Raw genomic sequence first — 21,192 nt, 5'->3', positions numbered from 1 at the left:
ATTGCTGGGACGATGCACGCTTGAGGCTGCTCGTTTACTGCCCCATTGCAGGAGCTGCAGGCGGAGCAGCCGGCCAGGGCTCGTCCCACCCCTTGTGTCAGCAGCCAGAGGGGGTTGGTTTAGGTGGGAGGGGTGGGGGCGTGGGTGGAGCCTTTGCTGACAGCTATATAAGGTGAGTGTGGCTATGTGGGGGCACAGATTGAGTGTGTTTGGTGTAGGTGAGTGGGGATGGGGATGGGGATGGGGATGGGGATGGGGATGGGGATGGGGATGGGGATGGGGATGGGGATGGGGATGGGGATGGGGATGGGGATGGGGATGGGGATGGGGATGGGGATGGGGATGGGGATGGGGATGGGGATGGGGATGGGGATGGGGATGGGGATGGGGATGGGGATGGGGATGGGGATGGGTTACAAGATCCCCAGGATAGGAGCTATCCACGGACCATCATGGTCATATTTGCTGGGGTGGGTGCCTCGGGTTGCCTTGAATCCCTTGCAGCCCCTCAAAGGGGTTGGGGTACAGTCCTACACCTCTGCTAACCTTTGCTCCAGCACTGACTCAGAGCCCACGCGCCACTTTACGCAAGAGCTGTGCTGGCAGCAGGACTCTGCTCACTGCCTCCAGCCTGTCCCTGGTCAAAGGGCAGGCACAGTCCCTGCTGAGCAGGGCGGGTACCAATGGGATATTGGGATGGGGTCTCCTGAGGGGTTTGGGAGAGCTGGACACCACCGTTGCCTGGGCTGAAGCTTTCTCCCTGCCAGGCTCTGTTCCGTGCTGGCATGGATTACGCCAAGTCCCTGAGCCTGCGCCTGGCTGCGCCTGTCTCCAAGTAAGCTTTGGGGTGACACCGTCCCCTAGAAAGGGGACATCACTGTCTCCCTCTGCTCTGACACCACTCAACGCTTTGGGTGAAAGCCCAGGGTTGGGGATGGCTCTGGGAAGCCCCCTGACCCTCCCCACCCTCCCATTTCCCCCCCACCCCCCAGATATGTCTCTGCCAGTGCTTCCATGACCCAGCAGCTGCTCCTCTCCAGCCCGGCCCCACGGCCCCGACCCTTCCGTGTCTGCAACTGGGACCGCAGCCTGCGCAAGGGCATCATGGCACACAGCCTGGCAGAGCTGCTGCGCCAGGTGAGCTGTCCATCTATCTGTCTGGGGCACATCTATCTGAGGGGCCATCCCCCTCACCGCTGCCCCGTTGCAGGCCCAGGGAGCCCTGCTGGTCCCCGACCCCATCACGCTGGTCCTGGATGAGGACGGCACCGTGGTGGAGACGGAGGCTTTCTTCTGCACGCTGGAGGAGGGCACAGTGCTGATGGCCCTGGGCAAGGGGCAGTCGTGGTCTGCCTGCAAGGTGAGCGTGGGCTGGGGGAGCGTTTCATCCCGTGGGCATTCCACAGGGGTCAATGGGGATGATGCTGGGTGAGGCAGCACAAGGTTCCTTGGGCAACTCCTGGTCCTGCTGTGCCTTAGGTGCCTGGCTACCAGCTGAGCCTGTCCCACAAGCCATCCCGCCGCATCGACGTCGCCTGTGTCACTTTCGACCTGTACAAGACCAACCCTCAGGACCTGGGCTGCCTCAACGTCAAAGCCACGCTCTATGGCACCTACAGCATGTCCTACGACCTGCGCTGCTACGGGGCCAAGCGGCTCATGAAGTGAGTGCTGGGAGGGCAGGCACAGCACACGTAGATGCACGGAGCGATGCTCACTCTTGTTTTTTTGACCCCCCCCACCCAGGGAAGCGCTGCGCTGGATGCTCTTCAGCATGCAGGCCACGGGGCACGTGCTGCTGGGCACCTCCTGCTACATGCAGCAGCTGCTGGATGCCACCGAGGAGCCCAAGGAGGAGAGCTGTGTGCTGCAGCCCCAAGTCCTGCCCCGCAGCCTTCCCCTGCTGCCTCCCAGCAAGATGCTGCAGTGAGGGGATGGGGCTGTGTCCCTTCCTGGGGGGGTCCCAGAGCCTCTCCCTGCATGCTGCTGGCTGGATGCAGCCACCTCTTCTCTGTGATGCCTGCTGCTCTGTAAATATATTTATTTAAGTAAAGCTGTGCTTCTTGCAATGCTGCTCTGTGTCCTTTCCCCTCCCTGGCTGGGTTTGGGATGGGGGGGAGGGGGGGGGGGGGGGGGGGTTCAGCTGCTTGCTCCACTTGGCACGGGGCTGTGCCAGGCTGTGGTGCAAGGGCTGCTGCTGCAAGAGGCCCTGGGGGAGCCGTGGCACCACTCACTGCCTGCCTGGTGCCAGTTTCTAGCAGGAGGGGGAGGAGGGAGAGCAAATAAGTGCCCACCTGTGCTGGAATGGGGGCAGAGTTTCAAGGAGGGGATATCCTGGGTGAGGAGGGGGTGGTGTATGTGCATTCCCCCCCCGGGTTGCCCCCTACCTGCTCAAAAATGCTGAGTTAGGGAAGGAAGAGGATCCCATTAACCCAGCCAGGCTCCTGTTGCAATGGCTTTACGTAGGATTTAATGGTTCATACCGGCTGAACCCCAGCTCTCAGTGGTATCCCCAGCACAGCAGGGATACCAGATCCCAGCCACACTCACCTGGGGGCTCCCAGCCCAGCTTTGAGACTGCAGCATTGGACCCCCCCCAGCCAAGCCCAGGACTGGGTGTGGGGCAGCACAGCCCACCTGCAGCTCATTCCTTTCATTAGCCAGACAATTAGTCATCAGCCTCCATCCCCACACCTGCTGCACCACCTGAGCAGGGGCTGCACCCCAGCCTTGCCCCCCCCCCTCCCCTCCAGCATGGAGGCAGCACCCGGTGTTATTAGACATATTTATTTCTGTACACACTTATACACACAGTTCCCAGGGATGCTTCATTCTCAGCTTCAGTGCTCTCCCATTCCAGGGCCTGCTTGTGCCCCCCCTTCCCTGTAGTGTCTGCCCCCTGCCCCACTTTCCCTGCAGCACCACGTGGGGAGGAGCAGTGGGGCAGACAGAGGGGGCTTTGCAGAGCTGGGGAGGGGGCAGCCCCCCTCCCCATACCACGGTGCCTCCAGGTGCGTGCTCTGAGGTCCTTCCACTTGGGGTGCACGTCAGCACCCAGAGCAGAGAGATGTGGTGCTCTGGGGATGAGGAGGGGCTGCAGAAGCCCCCCCTGAGGTCCATCACCCCGACCCAACCCCACATCTGCAATGAGGATGGTGGCGCAGCGCTTTATAAATACACATCCATCACCGGGACCTCGACCCCCAGCCACACCATTCCCACGCAGCCCCCCCAACCCCAAACTGCCTATCGGAGCTGGGGGGGGGGCTTTACTTGACGTGCTCAGCCGCGTGGGACGAGCAATAATACTTCTTGTGGGCGATGAAGGTGGACAGGCTGCTGAACTTGATGTTGCACAGGCGACAGTACCGGTGGTTGCCGTTGGGCACGGGGCCGGGCGCAGCCTTGGCCGGGGGGGTCTGCACCCCCCGGTCCGTATAGGAGGGCGGAGTGGGGGGCTTGTCGGTGGGGGGCCGGGGGGAGACGGGGGGCCGGGGGCTGCCGTTGGGGGGGGCATCGCGAGCCTCCTTGCCGTTGAAGCTGTCCCGGCGGAGGCGCGGGGCGGGTGGGCGCGGGGGTGAGGCTGCGGGGGGCTCGGGCGTCCTGCCCCCCCCGGGCCGTGGGGCGTCAGGGAGGCCATGAGCGGCCACAAAGAGCCCGTGGACGTGGCGGAAGTGCTCGATGAGGTCCCCCTTGATGGTCCCGTTGAGTGGGCAGTAGGGGCAGATGGAGAGCGGCCCTTTGGCACCTTTAGGGTACCGTGAGTCCCCCACCGTGGCCGCAGGGTAAGCGGGTGGCAGAGCCTTGGTGGTGCCGGCGGGGGCCGTTTTGTCCCCTTCGCCGTCGCGGTGTCCTTTGGGCACAGCCCCTTTGATCTTCTGGAGGTGCTCCATGGCACCGGGCTGCAACGGGGTGGCGGGGCAGGAGAACTTCTTGTGGGCCAGGTAGCTGTCCAGGCTGTTGAAGCTGAGGCGGCACGCCGTGCACTCGTGGTAGTCGGCGAACGGCAGCAACGTGGCTGCGTTCTGCTCCCCGCCGCGCCGCCGCGGCTTCTTGCTCAGATCGATGGGACCCTCGGCATCGGGGCTGGAGCTGGGCGAAGGGGCGGCCGCCGGGGCTTTGGGGTCGGGCGGTGGGGGTGGCTCAGCCCCGTGGATTTCGTAGAGCTTGCGGCGCTTGCGGGTGCGGAGGGGCTGCGGGACGAAGGGCACCTTGGGCAGGCCGGGCCGGCGCAGCGGCGGGTCGTGGCGCGAGGCGCAGTAGAAGCGCTTGTGGACGGCGTAGGTCTCGTGGCGGCTGAAGCGGATGTTGCACGCCTCACACAGCGTCTTGCTGGGGTCCTCGTCCCCCTCCGAGCTGACAGGGCTCTGGCTGTCCTCGCTGCACCGCCCCGATGCCGCCACCTCCGCCTCCGGGGACACCGCTTTGCTTTCTTCCAGCGGGGCGGGCGGCGTGGCTGCGCGCCCCACATCCCCGTCCCCTGATGGAGCCCTCTGCCCTTCGCCCGACGGAGCAGACAGCAGCGTCCCAGGGCCAGGGGGACCCTTGGGGGCCGCTGGGGGCACTTTGAGCTTTCGGGCACCGGGGGGGCTGTCCTCAGCCAGGTGGCGGCTGGAGCAGTAGAGCCGCTTGTGCACGTAGTAGTTGTTGATGTTGTTGAAGGTGATCTCGCACTCGAAGCACGTCGCGCCTTTCGGCACCGGCGCTCCGGTGAACAGTGCCGGCGGCACCGCACCGTGGCCCTGCTTCAGCCGGCTGTGCACCAGCTCTGACATCTTGGCCAGGATCTCCGATGCCTGCGGGACCACCGCCGCGGCCTCGTGGCCAAACAGGTACTGCGGCAGGAAGACGGTGCCGCCCGCCGTGCCCGAGCCCGGCTCGCTGGGCACGGGGCTGGAGCCCGGCGTGGGGCTGGCCAGCTCCAACTTCACCTTCCCTGGGGGAAGGCTACGGGGGGATGAGGTCCGGGAGCTGGGCTCTGGCTCCGAGCTGGGGCTACCAGCGGCCTCCCCACTTTTGGGTTCCTCTGCCTCGCTCCCAGCCGGGCTATCAGCTGGCTCCTCCTTGATGCGGATGGCCTCGCCGGAGGAGGAGGAGGACTGACCTTCTCCAGGGGTTTCACCATTCTGCGCCTCAGTGGATGCGGGTCCCGTGGTGGTGTCCGAGGGTGATGCGGGCTGTGGGGTGGCATCTGGGCCGGGCAGGATGGTGGGTAGAGGGCCGTGCAGCACCACGTGCTGCGGTAGGGCCGGCAGCCCGTCGGGTATGAAGGCGGGCAGGCTGCACTTCAGCACGGGCGCGTTGTTCGGCTGGCTCAGCCCTGCCAAGGGGAGAGAGGTGTTAGTGGCATCCCACCCCACATCCGGGGCCATGGCGGGACACAGCCCTTGCTGGGACGATGCCAAGTGGCACTAGGGGGGCTGGTGTGTGGACCCTGTCCCATACCCACCAGGGGTGAGGGGTTTGGCAGCAGGCAGTGCTGGCCCTGGTGAGTACACCTCTCCCTTAGAGCCTGGCTGGCAGATCATGTGGTTGGTGACCAGGTGGCTGTAGAGGATGTCCCGTGTGGTGGAGATGAAGCCGCAGCTGTGGCAGACACCTGCAAAGGACACAAAGTGGGTTTGACCCACGGGCACAGGTCCCACCGCAGGACCTCTCCCTGTCATTCCCATCCCCTGGTGCTGCTGTCCCCTATGGGCACGCCAGGCAGTGCCAACTCACCATTGAGGGTGTCCGTGTGCACCTTCAAGTGGCGTTCGCAGTTGGCTTTGGTGGTGAAGGCGGACAGGCAGATCAGGCAGACGAACGGACGCTCCCCTGCAAGGCAGACAGAAGGACACCTCAACGCTGAGGGACGGGGACCACGGGGACAACATGTGCAGCTATGCCTGCTCCATCTTTATGGTAGAAGGCTTTGCAGGTGAGCACCAGCTTGCAGGGCACTGCCCAGATCAGTAACCCAACTGGGGAAGACCCTCATCTGGCTGCAAGCACCCCGCAGCCTCCCTGTGCCTCTGGCTAGCAGGCTCCCTTGGGGTCCCTGCTGTCCCCAGGCTGTGCCATGTCATGCCGTGCCCATACCACTGTGGCTCCGCATGTGGATTTCCAAGGAGCTGGCGCTGGGGCAGCTCTTCTTGCACTGGGGGAAGGGGCAGACACGCTCATTGGGGTATGTCTCCTTGGGCTTCTCATCCACAGCAGGTGAGCCCGCGCTCTGCCGGCTGGCACAGTAGTACATCAGGTGGGCTTGCAGGTTGCGCTCGCTCCGGTACCAGATCCCACAGTCCTTGCATGGGAAGACGTCCTCTGCAGAGGGAAGGGATGGATGCCAGGGGATGGGGTGAGCACGGAGATGAGGACCGGCATCCCCTTGGGGACCCCTTGCCCGGCATCACCCCGGCACTCACTGTTCACCACGGCGGTGGCCAGGATGGCAGCCATGCCCGCCTGCTGGGGCAGCAGCTGGATGTCGGAGTGCAGCGCAGCCGGGTAGGGCGAGTCTCCAGGCTCTGCCTTCACCGCCTGCCCAGGGATGGCAGCTGGCTCTGCCACCACGAAGGCACACATGGGCTCATCCTCCCGCACGGCACGCGTGGTCCTGCACCACACGGCGTCATCTGGGGGGCACAAAGACGAGTGGTCAGCATCACCCCCCCGCTCCTGGGTGCTCTCCCCCCCCCCGTGGCTAAGCCTGGGCTCGCCTGGAGGTGGCGGTGTGAGCCCACGCCTGAGCTGCGCTGATGGGCACAGCAGCGCTCTGCCAGGAGTGCTTGCACCTTGTCCCATGCCTGCAATACTGCTTGCACTGAATCTTGCAGCAATGCCTGCGTTAAGTCTTGCAACAGTGCCTGCACCAATGCTTGCACTGAGGCTCCCAGTGAATGTTGCACCAGCGCTTGTAACGCTCTCACACGGAGCACCGCACTGTGTCTCGCACCACTATCTGCACTATGGCTTGCAACAAGGCTTGCAGCCAGCACTGCACCAATGCAGCACCCATCACCGTGCCCACCCCCCGACCCCAGCGCAGGTACCAACCCTTCCTGTAGATGACAGCGTTGGCATCGGGCTCTCCGGACACCAGGGGCAGGCAGGACAGCCAGCAGCTCTCATCCCCCAGCACCAGCGTCACGGGTGGGCTCTGCTGCGGGCAGGGAGGGGTACAGGTGAGCATCGGGGTCTGCATGGCACTTGGGGCAGCAGGGGACAGCAGGGGACACTGGCATGTCCATGCTAGCGCTGCACCCTGCGCTGCCTCCCTGCATCTCTAATGAATATTAATGAGCGAGGATGGGGGGTGGGGGGGGTTGGAAATTAATCTGCCTGATCCTCTGATGGCTGCCGCGGTAACGATATGAAATCTAATTATTCCTCCCAATATTTCTAAACCCTCCAACTCAGACTGACAGTCTCAGCCGGTTTTAGGCCTTATCACTGCGAGGAGCCGAGTGCTCGCAGCGTGATAAAGCTCACACACACACACACACACACACACACACACACACACACACACACACACACACACACACAGGGGCTCGCACACACGCGTGCACGCTGCAACAGTGCACACGCAGTGCTGAGCCTGCAGAAAGCTGCCCTGGGAAGCAGCTTGGCTCTGTGCACGGGGTACCCGAGCAGATGCAGCTCTGTGTGCTGTGCAGGACCCTGCAGCACCCCCGGGTGCTCCCACTCCATCCACAGCCACAGCAGCAGCTGCCCGTCTGCAGCCCATGCTGAGAACCTTCCTTGTTTTCCCCTGAACAAAGAGGTCAGTGTCTCCGTGCCGAACCGGCCCCGATAACCATCAGAAACCCTATCTGCTCCGCATCCGCCTGGGCTGGTGGTAGCAGGGCACCTCCCCCCAGCAGGCATCCTTCCTTGGGGGAAATGGGATGGGCACCAAGCGTTCGCCTTGCATCCCTTTACTGGCGGTCTACACACCCTACTGTGCAACGGAGTTTAGGGCAAACACTGCGGGACCCTCTGGGGATGCAGCGTGCATCCTCCTCCTCCACCACCTCAGCCACAGTGCCACCACACAGCGATGGGCACAAGTGATGCTCCTCATGCACCAAAGCCGCCCGACGTCCCCAGTTGCCACTAAAACCTGTGTATGGGATGGATGTCCAGCTGCAAGCTGGCATCTGGGGGAGACCCCCTCTATCTCCCCCCGTCGCCAGCAACAATGTGAAGGGACCCGAGGGCGACAGCCCGTATCAGGGATGGGGCTGCGATTCCTTCCTCGCTTCCCCACGCAGAGATAGGAGGGAGGCGAGCGGCGGAGGAAAGCAGGGCTGGGAATCATCAGCCCGCCTCGATAAGGGAGCTGCTGAAATGGGAGCAAAAATATTTAGACAATAAATGAAGTATCAGAAAAAAAGCCGCGCATATCTTTAAGGAATCAATCATCCTGTACCGGGTGTCTGGACACACGGCGCCAAGCGGGAGATATGGAGCCAAACTGGGCAGATAAGGGTTAATCAAGGATTTAATTCGGCAAAGATAAACGGGCCTGAGCTTTAAAAAAAAAAAAGAGAAAATAAAAAAAAGTGAGGGAGAGTGGAGGAGGAGGAGTGGGGATGGAGCCAAGCTGAGATCCAGGCTGCGGAGCCCCTGGGCTGGAGCTGACCTGCATGGCTGCAGGGAGGGGAAGGATGTGAGCGTGTCTGTAGGGCCCCAGCCTCTCCATGCAGCCCTGCACGCCCGCGCACACCCGTGCACGCCACCCGCACTGACAGAGCAAGCATGAGCCACCAGCAGCCTCTGCTGGTCCCAGCTCTGCAACATGGAACTCCAGCAGTCATGCCTAAAACCAGCAGAAAGCCATCCTTCCCAAAGGCTCCCAGCCCCTCTCTGTGCCTCTGCTTGTCCCTGAGGTTCCCTTCGTGCCCCAGATCCTCCTGCAGCCCGACGCATCTCCGCAAGCAGACACACACCAGCGAACAGCCCGCTTGCAATGCCAGGGGGGACCACCAGCCTCTCACCAGCGCTGCTGTCTCGGGCACCCAAAAGCAGCCAGGGGTTCCCATAAGGTCCCAGAGCTCAGCACAGGGAAGACCTCTCCCCATGCAATCCCTGTCCCCAGCCTCACTCATCGCTGCTGCGGGGCTTTGCCCGCCCCTATAAGCGCTCCTTACCGCCTCGCCGTGTCCCGGTGACGTCGGCTCACTGTGGATGCTGCCCTGGAAGGGTCCCCAGGAGAAGCCCTCAGGGAGGCTCTGTCGGGCTCGCACCCGGCGCTCCCCATCCTGCACCACCAGCTCCAGTTCATCTGCAAGGAGAGGGATGGAGTCAGCCGGTCCCGTCCCCATCCATCCCCATCCCCCGTCAGCACCTGGAAGATGAGGAAGGTTCTGTGCAGGTTTTGGGAAAACCCCAAGCACCGCTGGGTTCCCCAATCACTGGTACTGCAGTTCCTAGGCCAGGGAAGCCCCCAGGCCCCCAGCTTGGTGGTCCCATAGCAGTGCTGGGGGTCTGGGCACACCACAGCGCAGCAGAGAGGAAGGAGCGCTTCCCATCCCCGCATCCAAAGTCGTGGCGGCTTCAGGGCTTAATGGCTTTGATTATCTGATAAGGCTCTGGTTTAATGGGTTAGATAACATGTTAATACACTATGAAGGCTGCTCTAAAATGTTTTAACTGTGCCTTTGTCTTTCGGAGCGCAGATAAGATGGCAGGTAACCAATACTGGGATGTATGCGCTCTGGCTGCTCCGTGCCATGAGGATGCTCCGGGAGGCCGTGAGCCCCATGCTGGGATTCTCCTAAAGCCACCACATGTGTTGGGTCACAGTCCCTGCTGCCACCACAGCACAACGGGGAACACCGGCGTGGCATCCTCTGAAGGGCTTTGCAAAGCACCGAGGTCCCACAGGCAGGGAGAAGGCTGCACAGGTTGGAAGGCAAATTGCTTTCAGGGCTAGAAACATGGGGAGGAGAAAATGATCCCATGGCTGCTGAGATTGAAATCTGATGTGTTTATTAGCTGGGCTGACATCTGGACCCTCTCTGTGCTGGGGTTATTCCAGGTGAGCATCAGGTGCTGTGTGTGGGGTGGGGGGGACGTGCACTCACCCAGTCCAGTGCTGTCACCTCAGGCCCTGTCTGTCCCCTGCCCCATTGTCATCCGTCTGGATCACAGTGGGATAGGAGGAAGAGAGAAGGGAACTGGGAGAGCCCGTGGGTTTATCCCCCAGGGCCCAGATTCCCTCTGGGCTCAGGGCTCTGTGGCTCACCGCTGCCTTTGCCACCCTGCAGCCCAACTGCTCTCGTGGAAGCTGTCCCCATCCCAACCCAACTGCCACCCCCCACCCCCCCCCGCCATTGCCCCCCTGTTGCCCCCCTCCCCCCATCTCTGTGGTAATCAGCAGCGTTTGGGTCAGGAGACCATGTCTGTGAGATAAGCGCGTTCGCCTGACACTTCCCATGTCAGAGCACTTCATCTTCTGTGTATCAATCCCCAGCAGAGAAAACACGCAGGCACTGATAAAGAGAAAACCGTTCCAGACAGGGGGACAAAAATAGAGCCGGCCCCATTGTGGGGCACACAGCAGCATGGGCTGCCTGTTGGCACCCCCAAAAAGCTCAGCGTGGGGATGGCGCTGGCTGGATCCGGGTCTGCTGGGTGCACGAATGGGGATGCTGCCGGATGTGCCCCCATGGGGATGACAGGGAGGTGGCCGGCTGTGTCCCTGTGCTTGTCACAGCACTCGGGGAGAGGAGGAAAAAAGCCCTGCGCTCAGCCCCAGAGCACTGCAGTGGGGACGTGGCACACAGCAGTGCCACCCCTTGGGAACGCTCGAGGTGACCGACACACGCACGGCCCGGACGGTGGCCCCAGGGAGCAAAGTCTGTGTGCCCCACACTGCCACTGCTGCTCAGTGTCACCACCCTGCGGGGTGACACAGCCCTTATCTAATCTCACCATCGGGTCCCGGTGAGGCGGAACCACACCGATATGGCAGGAATTCCCAGCTCCGAGATGATTAACCAAACAGGGCACAGATGGGGCTGTGTGCTTTGGGGTCACCAAAAGCAGCAAAAAGGATGGGAAGAAGGAAAAAGAACCCAACCCAACCCACAAAGCTCGGTCCCAATGAGTGCACCTACTCAGGAGCTGCATAGGATCCCAGCGTCCACCCCAATGCCCCACCACAAGGAGGCACCACTTGGGGACACATCCCCATGCTGTGGTATTTGCCATGGGGCCGGCAGCTCCTTCTCCCCCCCTCGCTGTGCTTCAGCTTATCTCCCCATCAGGATTTCAAAGAAATGGCCCGGGCTATGCTGGAGAGCAAAGATTAATCCTGTCATCGCCCCGCTGCTGGCTATCAGCTGATAAATGAAAGAGAAAGGCTGACTGCCACCTGCACCTGGGGGCTGACGGGGTCCTGGAGAGGAGGGGACAAAGGGTGACCTGGGGTGACACGAGGTGACACGTGCACTTTTCCTCCAGGAGTAAGGAGAGGGGAAGACGGAGGGTGCCCAGCTGGTCCCATCCCAGGATGCTCCCATGTCCCTTGCCCAACGTGTATCCGTGGGATTTTAATCAAATTCGAATGCATCAGATCCGCCCTGGGACAGGATCTCTGATTTGAGGACTTGGAGTGTTTGCAGCTGCCTGGATACTATCTGGATAAATACTGCTATCAGGGAGTCATGGGACTGCTTCCCAGCACCATGCATCACTCCTATTAATACTGTGCCTTGCGCCCCAGCCCCCAGGGCCAGGTCTGGGGGTCACCTGGGGGCCTTAATGCCCCAAATGCACCAAAATGAGACATCCTGAAGAGCATGGAAATGAGACATCTTCAGCGATGCCTGGGACACAGGGACAAATGGGTCCCAGCCCAGCCCATGGCTTGGGGATCCCTGAAGGGGAGGACGAGTCTGTCTATCCCTCCATTCATCCTGTCTGTCCACCCATTTGTCCCTCCATCTGACCATCCATCTATCCACCTGTTCATCCACCTATCCATCTATTCATCCACCTCTCCATCCACCTATCTGTCCATCCAACTATCCATCCATCCATCCACTTACCCATCCAACCATCCATCCAGCCATCTGTCCACTCCCCTATCCATCTGCCCATCCACCTATCCCTCTACCCACCCATCCGTCTGCCCATCCACCCATCCAACCATCCAACCAGCCATTTGTCCACGTGTTTATCCACCTATCCATCTGTCCATCCACCTATCCACTCACCCATCTACCTATCCATCCATCTGCCCATCCACCCATCTGTCCATCTGACTGCCCAGCCATTTGCCCACCTCTTTATCCACTCATCCATCTGCCCATCCACCCACCCACCTGTCCATCCAACTGTCTGTCCAGCCATTTGTCCATCTGTTTATCCACCTATCCATCTGCCTGACCACCCATCCACCCATCTGTCCACCTGTTTATCCACCTGTCCATCTGTCCATCCACCTATCCACTCACCCATCTACCTATCCATCCATCTGCCCATCCACCCATCTGTCCATCTGACTGCCCAGCCATTTGCCCACCTCTTTATCCACCTATCCATCTGTCCATCCAACCATCTACCCAGCCATTTGCCCACCTCTTTATCCACCTATCCATCTGTCCATCCAACCATCTATCCAGCCATTTGTCCACCTGTTTATCCACCTATCCATCTGTCCATCCAACCATCTATCCGGCCATTTGTCCACCTGTTTATCCATCTATCCATCTGTCCATCCAACCATCTATCCAGCCATTTGTCCACCTCTTTATCCACCTATCCATCTGCCCATCCACCTGCTTGTCCACCTACCCATCCGTCCACCCACCCATCCATCCATCTACCTACCCACCTATCTGCCCATCCGCCCGTCAGTCGGTATCCACCCTCCCAAAGGAACATCCCATCCAGGAGACACGATCCGAGCGCAGAAGCGGAGCCCCCGAGCCCCCCGCTGCTGCTTTCAGAAGCCGTGAGCGCGTGCGGCGGAAGGAATAAATCCTGACAACTCAACTAGCGCAATGATGTGATGGCACCGCGCCGATAAGATGGAGGGAGCCGATTGGGAAGAGTCTTAAGCTGCAAACACGCAGCATCTCCACTCTTCACCTCCGCTCACAAAGGGAAATCTCTCCAAAGGGGCTAAGGAGATTATCCCGGCTTTGCCGTCCCGGGTGCTCGAGTAATCAGGGCAGCCTTGGGAACAACAAAGGAGTGAGCGGGGCTTAAATTAGAGCAGGCGAGAATGGGGGCTCGGGAGGCTCTCACCCCTCTCCCACTGATCCCAGGCTACCGTGGGACAGCCCTGACCTCACGGGTGGCTCAGATCTGTGCCTTTGGGCTCCTTAAAGGGGGGGGTGGGGTGGGTGCATAACTCCCTGCTGCCGGGGTTGGGGGGAGAGTTCTGCCCTTATCGCTCCCCACCATCGCTCACCATTTATTGATTTTTCTCTCTCTCTCTTTTTTTTTTTTTGCCATGGTACAACAGCAAATCTTTATCGTGCTGAACCCTGACCCTGGTTAATGGAGGAGCTGTTACCTACCCTGAGCAGCACAGCGGGTGCAGACGGGGGGGAGGAGGGGGGAAGGAGGGCACTAGGTTCCGCTCGCCAGCTGTGCCGGTACCGGGCATGCCATGCGGTGCCCACGTACCCCATGGAGCTGCGGTGCCCTGCCCCAGCAGGATGCGGCCCGATAGCTGGGTTTGCATTCAGGGCGTTGCTGCGTCCCACAGATGGATGGGGGCACGGTCCTAAAGGGTCCCCATCCTGCATCCCACAAATGCACGGGGCGTTGTGCCAAGGGATTCTCATTCTCACAAGGGGAAGAGCAGGAGGAGAGGGATGGGGGGCACAAAGGCAGCTTGGAGCTCCCTTCTCTAGCAGACCATAAAGGGTGCCCTGGTGGGAGATGCCATCACACCTCATTCCAGCACAGAATGGGTGCCCTCCCTGCCAGGACATGATTGGCCCCGCAGCCCTTTATTGCACTGAGTGTGCTATAGGGTGGCAGCACTGATTATTAGGAATCCAATTGGAAACCCCCCCCCCAGCAAGAAGGGAAACTTTCAGCGTGCAGCAGATTTAGGGGCAAACATACATCCATCTGCCCCAGCAGTGTCCCCACCCCACCCTGAACATCCCTCCACGCCGACACCATCCCAACCGCCCCGAGCATCCCACCACCCCACAGTATGCAAGCTGACAGCCACGTTCCCAATGTCCCCAACACAGGACAAGCGTCACCGGCCCTGCTGCAGCCCCACCGCTCCCAGTGCCATCACCGAGCTTCGCCGTGTCACCAGCAGACTGGGCACAGGGGGGCAGGACCCCCATCTCATGGGGCTGCCACCCCAAACCCCAACTTCTCCTCCTTCCTTCCTAGCAATCTACCGCAAACACAACTCTCTGCCGCTCGGCCCGGCTCTGGGCGATAAAAGAGAAATAGCTGGAATAATTTTTCCCACCCACACATACCATTGTGGAGGGGAAGGGGGAGCGCAGGGGCTGTCCGTCAGGACGAGCCGTCCCTCCTCGCCGTGCCCTGCTCACCCCGATAATAAACCTTGAGGTTTGCACACCAGCTCCGGGCGGCGAGAGATTATTCGGGCAGGAGTCAGGGCGCAGATAAACACAACCGAACGAGAGAGGGAAAGGGGGGGGTGGGGAGGGGGGAGAATGGGGGGGAAGGAACAAAAGGGGAAAAAAAAAAAAGTTTTTAATTAGATGGAGGGGAAAAAATGGCTCTGAGAAAGTTATCTCTGCGCCGGAGCTGGGAGAGCGCGTGGAGATGAGCAAAGGTGGAGATGGGGTCTGAAATGGGGGTGGGGGCAATGCGACCCTTGGGGCCTGATGGCCCCGTGGGGGGGACGCTGTGCCCCACACCTGGGGGATGCTGTGAGGATGTGGGCAGGCAATCGCTATTGATGTGGCATCGTGTCTGGGTCTGTGGGTTTTATCTGTCTGGGGGGGGCATTGGTGCACGGTGAGGGATGGACCCCCGCCCTTCCAGCACAAAGCTGGCTAGAAAGCAGCAGCCTCCCAGGGCTCAGCCTGCTGTGGGGATTCTCTGGTGTCTAAGTGAGGCTGAGCTGCCTGTAGCTCTGTTCTCCATGCCAACGCCTAACTCAGAGCCATTTGCTGTACCCCTCCAGGAGGCAATGTGGACTGGGAGGGGGTACAGCCCTGTATGCCCAGCTCTCCCCATCGGAGAGGGGCTGGAGGCTGCAGTGCTCCCCGGATCCCCAGCTCCCAAATGAGAGGGAGAGGTGCAAAGATGGGACTGGGAGAATGCTGGTTATGGGATGGTTTGGGGGATGGGATGGGTGCAAAGCCCTCTATAGGATCCAGACAGTGCCTGGTGGGCAATGACTGCAGAGCTCCCACACCAACACCTCTCCAGAAAGTGCCCCAAAGTGACCAAAATGCATCTGGGCAGCAGTCCCCCCTCCAACACCAACCCAGCCCCGTCCATCTGCAGCGCTCCCAAGTGCAGGAGTACGGATTCCAGTTATCAGCTGTTCACGTATCAGAACCCCCTGCCAACGAGGTCATTTCAAAGATAAAAGAAATACTCAGCCCCCTCCCCCCCCCCCCCCCAGCACCTCCTGCGCACGAGGCCAAGGAAAGCCAGGATGGTCCCCACATGGGTGCTGCAGCAGAGAGATGATGAGGTGACCACGTCATCCCATGGGTGAGCCCATTGGAAGAGCATCCCAAAGGATGAGCACCCACAGAGCCCTGCGGACCCCCGAGACCCCACGGGGTGCAAACAAAGGCGCTGAGAGCAGCCCAAGTCGTGTCCCCCTTCCCCCCCCCACCCCCCCCCCCCACACACACTGCATCTTCGCGGCTGCCATTGCTGACATACGGCGGATCCTGCCAGATAAAAAGAAAATTCAGGCTGCTCAGAGTTTCCCTTTTTGCCAGCTCCATCCCTGATAAGTGCAGAGCCTGCAGAGCGCCTGATAGACGGGCTATCGCGGCGGTTGGTGCGAAAGGAACACCCTATCGCTGCAGCATCGCCGGACCGCCATCAACTCCCAGCCACACAGAAATTAATACCACTCCAATTACCAGAATAGAGATGGGCTGGGAGAAGGCGATAATAAAATCTCTTTTACATAAAGAATGCAAATAACCCGCTGCGGAGATGGGGGGAAGGGGAGGCATGGCCGGAGCCGGGCGCTGCACTGCATGGTGCTCGTTTTGGGGCGCACGCTGCGTCCTGCTGCAATGTGACCCCATGGAAGCCCCTATGGGCCAGGCATGGAAAACGCTGCGGTGGGCGAAAGGGATTTGGGGTTTGGGATTGCTGGGAGGGGAAGGGTTGCTTTTAGGAGCGATGAGTCGCCGTCATGGGGACAAAGGGCCGGAGAGGAGATAAGGAGGAGCCGGGGCGGCCTCGCAGCTCCTTCCTGCAGGAAGGGATGGGGGTATCAGTGGGGCCGCTGCGCGCTTCCCCTCGGATGGGATGGGATGGGGAGCGGGGCCCATCCGTGGGGATTGGGGCAGCTGCTGCACACGTGCACTGCTGGGCAGACCTTCCCAGGGCTCTGCATTGCACGCGGCCGTGGGGACGCAGCGGGTGTCCCCATACATTGCCGGGCTGGGGTTAGCTATCTGGCACCGGGGTCACCCCTTCCCGTCACGTGCAATGGGGAGGAAGCGTGCTGCTCTGTGAGGCTGCCTATGGGACGCACGCATCCCATCATCCAAAGCACTGGACCCCAAAACACAGCACAGCCACCCAGCGGGGAACTGTCACCCCAGAGCCATCAGGTCCCCATTGCACACGCACCCACAGACCTAATCTCCATGGGGGAACCCCAACCTTCTCCCCATCGGTGTGGAGGTTTGCAGATAGCGGCGCGATAGGGTGCAGGGCACCCAGCAAGCATGGCATGGAGATACCAGTGGGGAGATAGATGGCTCGAGCTGTGTCTTGGGGTTTTGATAAGCATCGCAAAACCACTCAAGTGGTTACCAGGATGTCTGCAAAGTGCCCCATGAGCACATGGGGCAGGACAGAGCTCCTCCACACTGCAGCCCTGATGGCTTTTATAATCCCAATGGCAAAGCAGGGGACGCAGGGAGCTGCGCCCATCGCCCTCTGCACGGAGCCTGGCAGGAGGCACGATGCTTGCAGCATGCCCCAATCTCAGCCCCACTTCTGCAATGGAAGCACACTGTGATGGCTGCGCAGGAACCCACCTGGTCCATTCCAAGAGCTCAGCTCCTGTGTGTTTTCTCCAGGATCTGATTTCTCTGTCTCCTTTGGGCTCTCCGGGACATCTTTGCACTCCACCTCTGCAGCAGAAGAACATGAGATCAACACGGAGCACCCCAACCCATGGCACACACGAAGAACCCTGCACCTCCCCTGTACCAAACCACATCCATGGGGACCCCAAACCCACACAATACATAACATCCATGGGGACCCCAGAGACTCATGGTACAAGGCACTACACCCATGGGGACCCCACAAACCTGTGGCACAATGCACCACATCCATGGGAACCCCACAAACCCATGGCACAGTGCACTATATCCATGAGGACCCCAAACCCACACAATGCATCACATCCCTGGGGCCCCCAAACCCACACAATACATCCCCATCCATGGGGATCCCAAACCCATGGTACAACACACCACATCCATGGGGACCCCAAACTCATGGCCACCCCAAATCCATGGCACAATGCACCACATCCATGGGGACCCCGCAAACCCCTGGCACACCACACCATATCCAAGAGGATCCCAAACCCACAAAACACACCACATCCATGGGGACCCCACAAACCCATGGCACAGTGCACCACATCCACGAGGACCCCAAACCCACACAATGCACCAAATCCATGGGGACCCCAAACCCATGGCACAACACACCACATCCACGGGGACCCCAAACCCATGGCACACCACATCCAAGAGGACCCCAAACCCACACAACACACCGCAGCTATGGGGATCCCAAACCCACACAACACGAGCACCCCCAAACCCACAGCACAACGCACCACATCCACGGACACCCCAGTGCCCCCACCCCACACCGACCCCCACCACCACCCACGGCCCCACGTCACCCGCTGCGCTCTCCCATCACGGCTCTATTTGTGGCGTATTCATAGCAACTTGATAACAATTATTTTCTCCATTAACTGCTGCTGGAGATGCAGCAGATAAGAGCCTATCTGCATATGACAGTGTGGAAGATTAGTGCCCAAAGTACATGTTTGCCTTCGTCCCGGGCGGATCACCCGCGCGGAGCCCAATCGATAGGCGCCGGAGCGAACACCCCGGGGTGACGTCACTGCCATGGCAGATTATTAATACAGGTGATAAGCGGAATGATTAACATCAAATAAATCAATCACCGGGTATAAAAGTCCTATTATTTTTGGCTATAAATCAAAGTGCCTGGCATATTGATTTTTATCCATCTCGCTGAAAGCTTTAGTGGCCGTTATTGCTGCTCGGCATTATCTCTGCTATCACCTCTTTATCGAGCCGGGCCAGTGCCAGGTGCAGCTCTGCGCCCGGCTCCCAGCTCCATGCCCCCATCAGATAACACTCCCCACTCCTAAGAAAACTCTGCCTCCATGGGGCTGACCCTGTGGCTTTGGAGTTGGGGCGCTCGCTGGAATCCCCGCTCCCTGACCCCACGGTTTTGGGGTTGGGGTGCACACCGGGAGCCTCTCGGCCAGCCCCACGCACCGTGCCCCGCCGCTGTTATCTCGCCATGCGGCTGATTAGGGTCTGCCCCCACCTCCGCAGGAAGGAACTGAAGGGCTATCTGGGCCCTGGGGTGGGGCAGCAGGCGGCAGGCAGGCGGCAGCGGGCAGGAAGCGGGCGGCAGCGGCACAGCCCCATCCCCATCCCATTGGCTCTGTCCCCATCCCATTGGCTCCGTCGTTATCCCACTGCACCAATGTCAACCTCTGTGTCCCCGCATCCCTCCCTGTAATAGTGCCAAAACGTTTGCAGGGAGGCATCCCAACCTGCTTTGGGATCCAGCATAGCCCCGTGTGTGGTCTAACCTCAGTGTGTCCAAATTGTCCCCAGCTGTGGTTCCCTACATGCCCAGAACCCACCGAGAGCGTCCTCATTCCTGGCCATCACCACAGGATGGAGCCTCCAGGAACGCCAGCATTTTGCTGAACCCTCCACTGAACCCTTGATGGGACGCTCTGTTTGCTAATGGGGAACAAATGGTGATGAAGGACTCTCACCTTCGCTGCTGGGGGGGCTGCAGGCGTCGCACTCTGCTGAGCCCTCACGCTCCGAGGTGGTCCCATCCCTCTCCATGGGGCTCTGCTCACCTGCAGCAGCATCCTCACCTTCCTCCATTGCTCCCAGGGAACCTGTGGGGCACAGAGGGTGGTCAGCGCAGTCCTCTGCAAGACAGTGGCATCCACACTCACTGAGGGACCCCACAGAGCATCGCCCGTGGTCCCCACACCCCTCTCCTGATGGGGGTCCCAGAGAAACAGGGATGCTGTGGGTGCGCATCCTCCTGCTGTGCTGGAGGAAACTGGGGAGGTATACCAGGTGGAAACAGGGTACGAGCGGGGTGGCTGTAGGGCGCATATTGCACAGTGCAGGAGGGATGCATGCAGGGTTATTGCAGGGTGCAGGAGGGATGCACACAAGGCTGTCCATGGCAGGGTGCAGGAGGGATGCACATGGGGACACTGCATGGTGCAGGAGAGATGCACCACAGGTACCTCACCACGCCGCCGTCCCCATGGCAATGCAGCATCCCTCCCGCACCAAATTAAGGCACACCCCCAGCACATGGCACAGCGGGCAGGGAGCACAGCGGTGGGATGGGGCTGCAGCCCTCCGCCGCTCGCCGTGACTCCAGGCATGTATATTTACAGCGGGAGAACAAAGGGCCATAATCTATACAAAGCAGACAACAATGAGCGTGAATAAAGAGGCTGCCGGAGAAGGGAAGGCAATTTATTCTAATTCTGCTAATTTCAGTTCCAGCACAATTAAAAAGACTCTGATAATATTCAGAAACAATCGCCGGCTAACAAATCGTTTCTCTCGCGGTAAATGAAACATTGTTAGGCTAATTTTTTCTTTCACGCCTTCCCAGCTCTCGGGCTCCTGATAAAGTTAACCCGAATCGTGCTGCACCAGCGCAGCACTGCCACAGAGGGATGGGGAGGGACCAATGGGGACAGTACCGTGTGCCCATGGGTGTCACAAGGGGTATCGCAATGGACATTCCAGTGAGCATCGCAATGGGTGTCCCAATGAGCATCGCAATGGGTATCCCAATGGGTGTTCCAGTGAGCATCCCAATGGGTGTCCCTGTGGGTGTCCCAATGAGTGCCCCAATGGGTGTTCTAGCGAGCATCCCAATGGGTGTCCCAATGAGTGCCCCAATGGGCGTTCCAATGAGCATCCCACTGGGCGTCCCTATGGGTGTCCCAATGAGTGCCCCAATGGGCATCCCAATGGCACCACCCTAATCACATCCCACCCTGAGAGGCGGTGGGGACAAAAACCATTCAGAAAACTCATTTGTTGAGAATGCATGGATACGGGATGCCTACAGGGAAGAGTTGTAGCGGATGGGGACAGGTGGTACCGACTGCATTTGGACCCAAACCCCCAGGGCCGCAGCCCCACACACGGCATCCCAGCCCCTGGCAGGGAAGCACCAATGGCTGTGGGGCTTAAAGGAGCCCTTGGCTACGTTAAAAAGAATAAAAAAGTGGGGAAAAAGGAGGAAAAAAAAAAAAGAGGGAGAGAGGGGCAGAGCAGAGCGTGGTTTCTGTGGGATTGCTGGGAGCCCTGCGCAGTTATCGCCGCGCACAGCCTCCCTCCGCTTGCCTGATCTGTCTATTCTTCATTAAGCAAATACGCTGAAATGGAAATGAAAACATAATAGCTATTTGATTTTCGGCGAGATATTTTGCATATTGGTTCGGTGCTGATAGCGGAATTTCATCAACTCCCTTTTTTCATGCTTTAAAACTGAATTACTGAGGCTGGCTTTACAGTGAAGGGAAGAGCCCAAAAGCGCTCTGCTCCGAGATCCTCCGCTCGGCGATTAACTCTTCTTCCTCCTCCCTCCTTCTCTCTCTCTCTCTCTCTCTCTCTCTCTCTTTTTTCTTCCTTGATAACAAGGAGTTCTATTTTCTGAATTACAGTGACTGTAAGGACTTGTGTGGAGGTGTGCAAC

General features: G+C 59.9%; 2 protein-coding genes across 7 annotated transcripts in view; one reads left to right on the top strand and one right to left on the bottom strand.

Annotated features, from left to right (window-relative positions):
* Positions 1-190: 190 nt before the first annotated feature.
* CIDEC (cell death inducing DFFA like effector c) lies at positions 191-2,069 on the top strand. 2 transcript variants are annotated; one of them, XM_046899370.1, is made up of 6 exons: positions 191-218; positions 768-835; positions 1,041-1,137; positions 1,211-1,360; positions 1,480-1,664; positions 1,747-2,069. In XM_046899370.1, the coding sequence occupies exons 2-6, from the start codon at positions 786-788 to the stop codon at positions 1,928-1,930; spliced, it is 666 nt and encodes a 221-aa protein (XP_046755326.1). In that variant the 5' UTR covers positions 191-218; positions 768-785; the 3' UTR covers positions 1,931-2,069. The 2 variants fall into 2 exon arrangements, with proteins under 2 accessions (XP_046755326.1, NP_001264607.1); NM_001277678.2 differs by having other exon boundaries at positions 993-1,137.
* A 702-nt stretch (positions 2,070-2,771) lies between these two features.
* ZFPM1 (zinc finger protein, FOG family member 1) overlaps positions 2,772-21,192 on the bottom strand; it is a 29,433-nt gene continuing 11,012 nt past the window's right edge. Inside the window, exons 2-10 of one of the 5 annotated variants that reach the window (XM_025154289.3) lie at positions 19,223-19,354; positions 17,190-17,285; positions 9,138-9,334; positions 7,039-7,144; positions 6,408-6,617; positions 6,082-6,306; positions 5,722-5,817; positions 5,450-5,599; positions 2,772-5,320 (exon numbers count right to left, since the gene is read on the bottom strand). In XM_025154289.3, coding sequence (XP_025010057.2) covers positions 3,270-5,320; positions 5,450-5,599; positions 5,722-5,817; positions 6,082-6,306; positions 6,408-6,617; positions 7,039-7,144; positions 9,138-9,334; positions 17,190-17,285; positions 19,223-19,354 — 3,263 coding nt within the window. In that variant the 3' untranslated portion in view covers positions 2,772-3,269. Of the gene's footprint in view, positions 5,321-5,449; positions 5,600-5,721; positions 5,818-6,081; positions 6,307-6,407; positions 6,618-7,038; positions 7,145-9,137; positions 9,335-14,453; positions 15,455-17,189; positions 17,286-19,222; positions 19,355-21,192 lie in introns of those variants that run through there. The other 4 variants (XM_004944288.5, XM_025154290.3, XM_414197.8 and 1 more) reach the window with 4 other exon arrangements.

The sequence above is a fragment of the Gallus gallus genome, chromosome 11 (genome assembly GCF_016699485.2).
Source record: "Gallus gallus isolate bGalGal1 chromosome 11, bGalGal1.mat.broiler.GRCg7b, whole genome shotgun sequence".
Classification (NCBI taxonomy): domain Eukaryota; kingdom Metazoa; phylum Chordata; class Aves; order Galliformes; family Phasianidae; genus Gallus; species Gallus gallus.
This window is presented reverse-complemented; position numbering and strand designations above follow the sequence as displayed.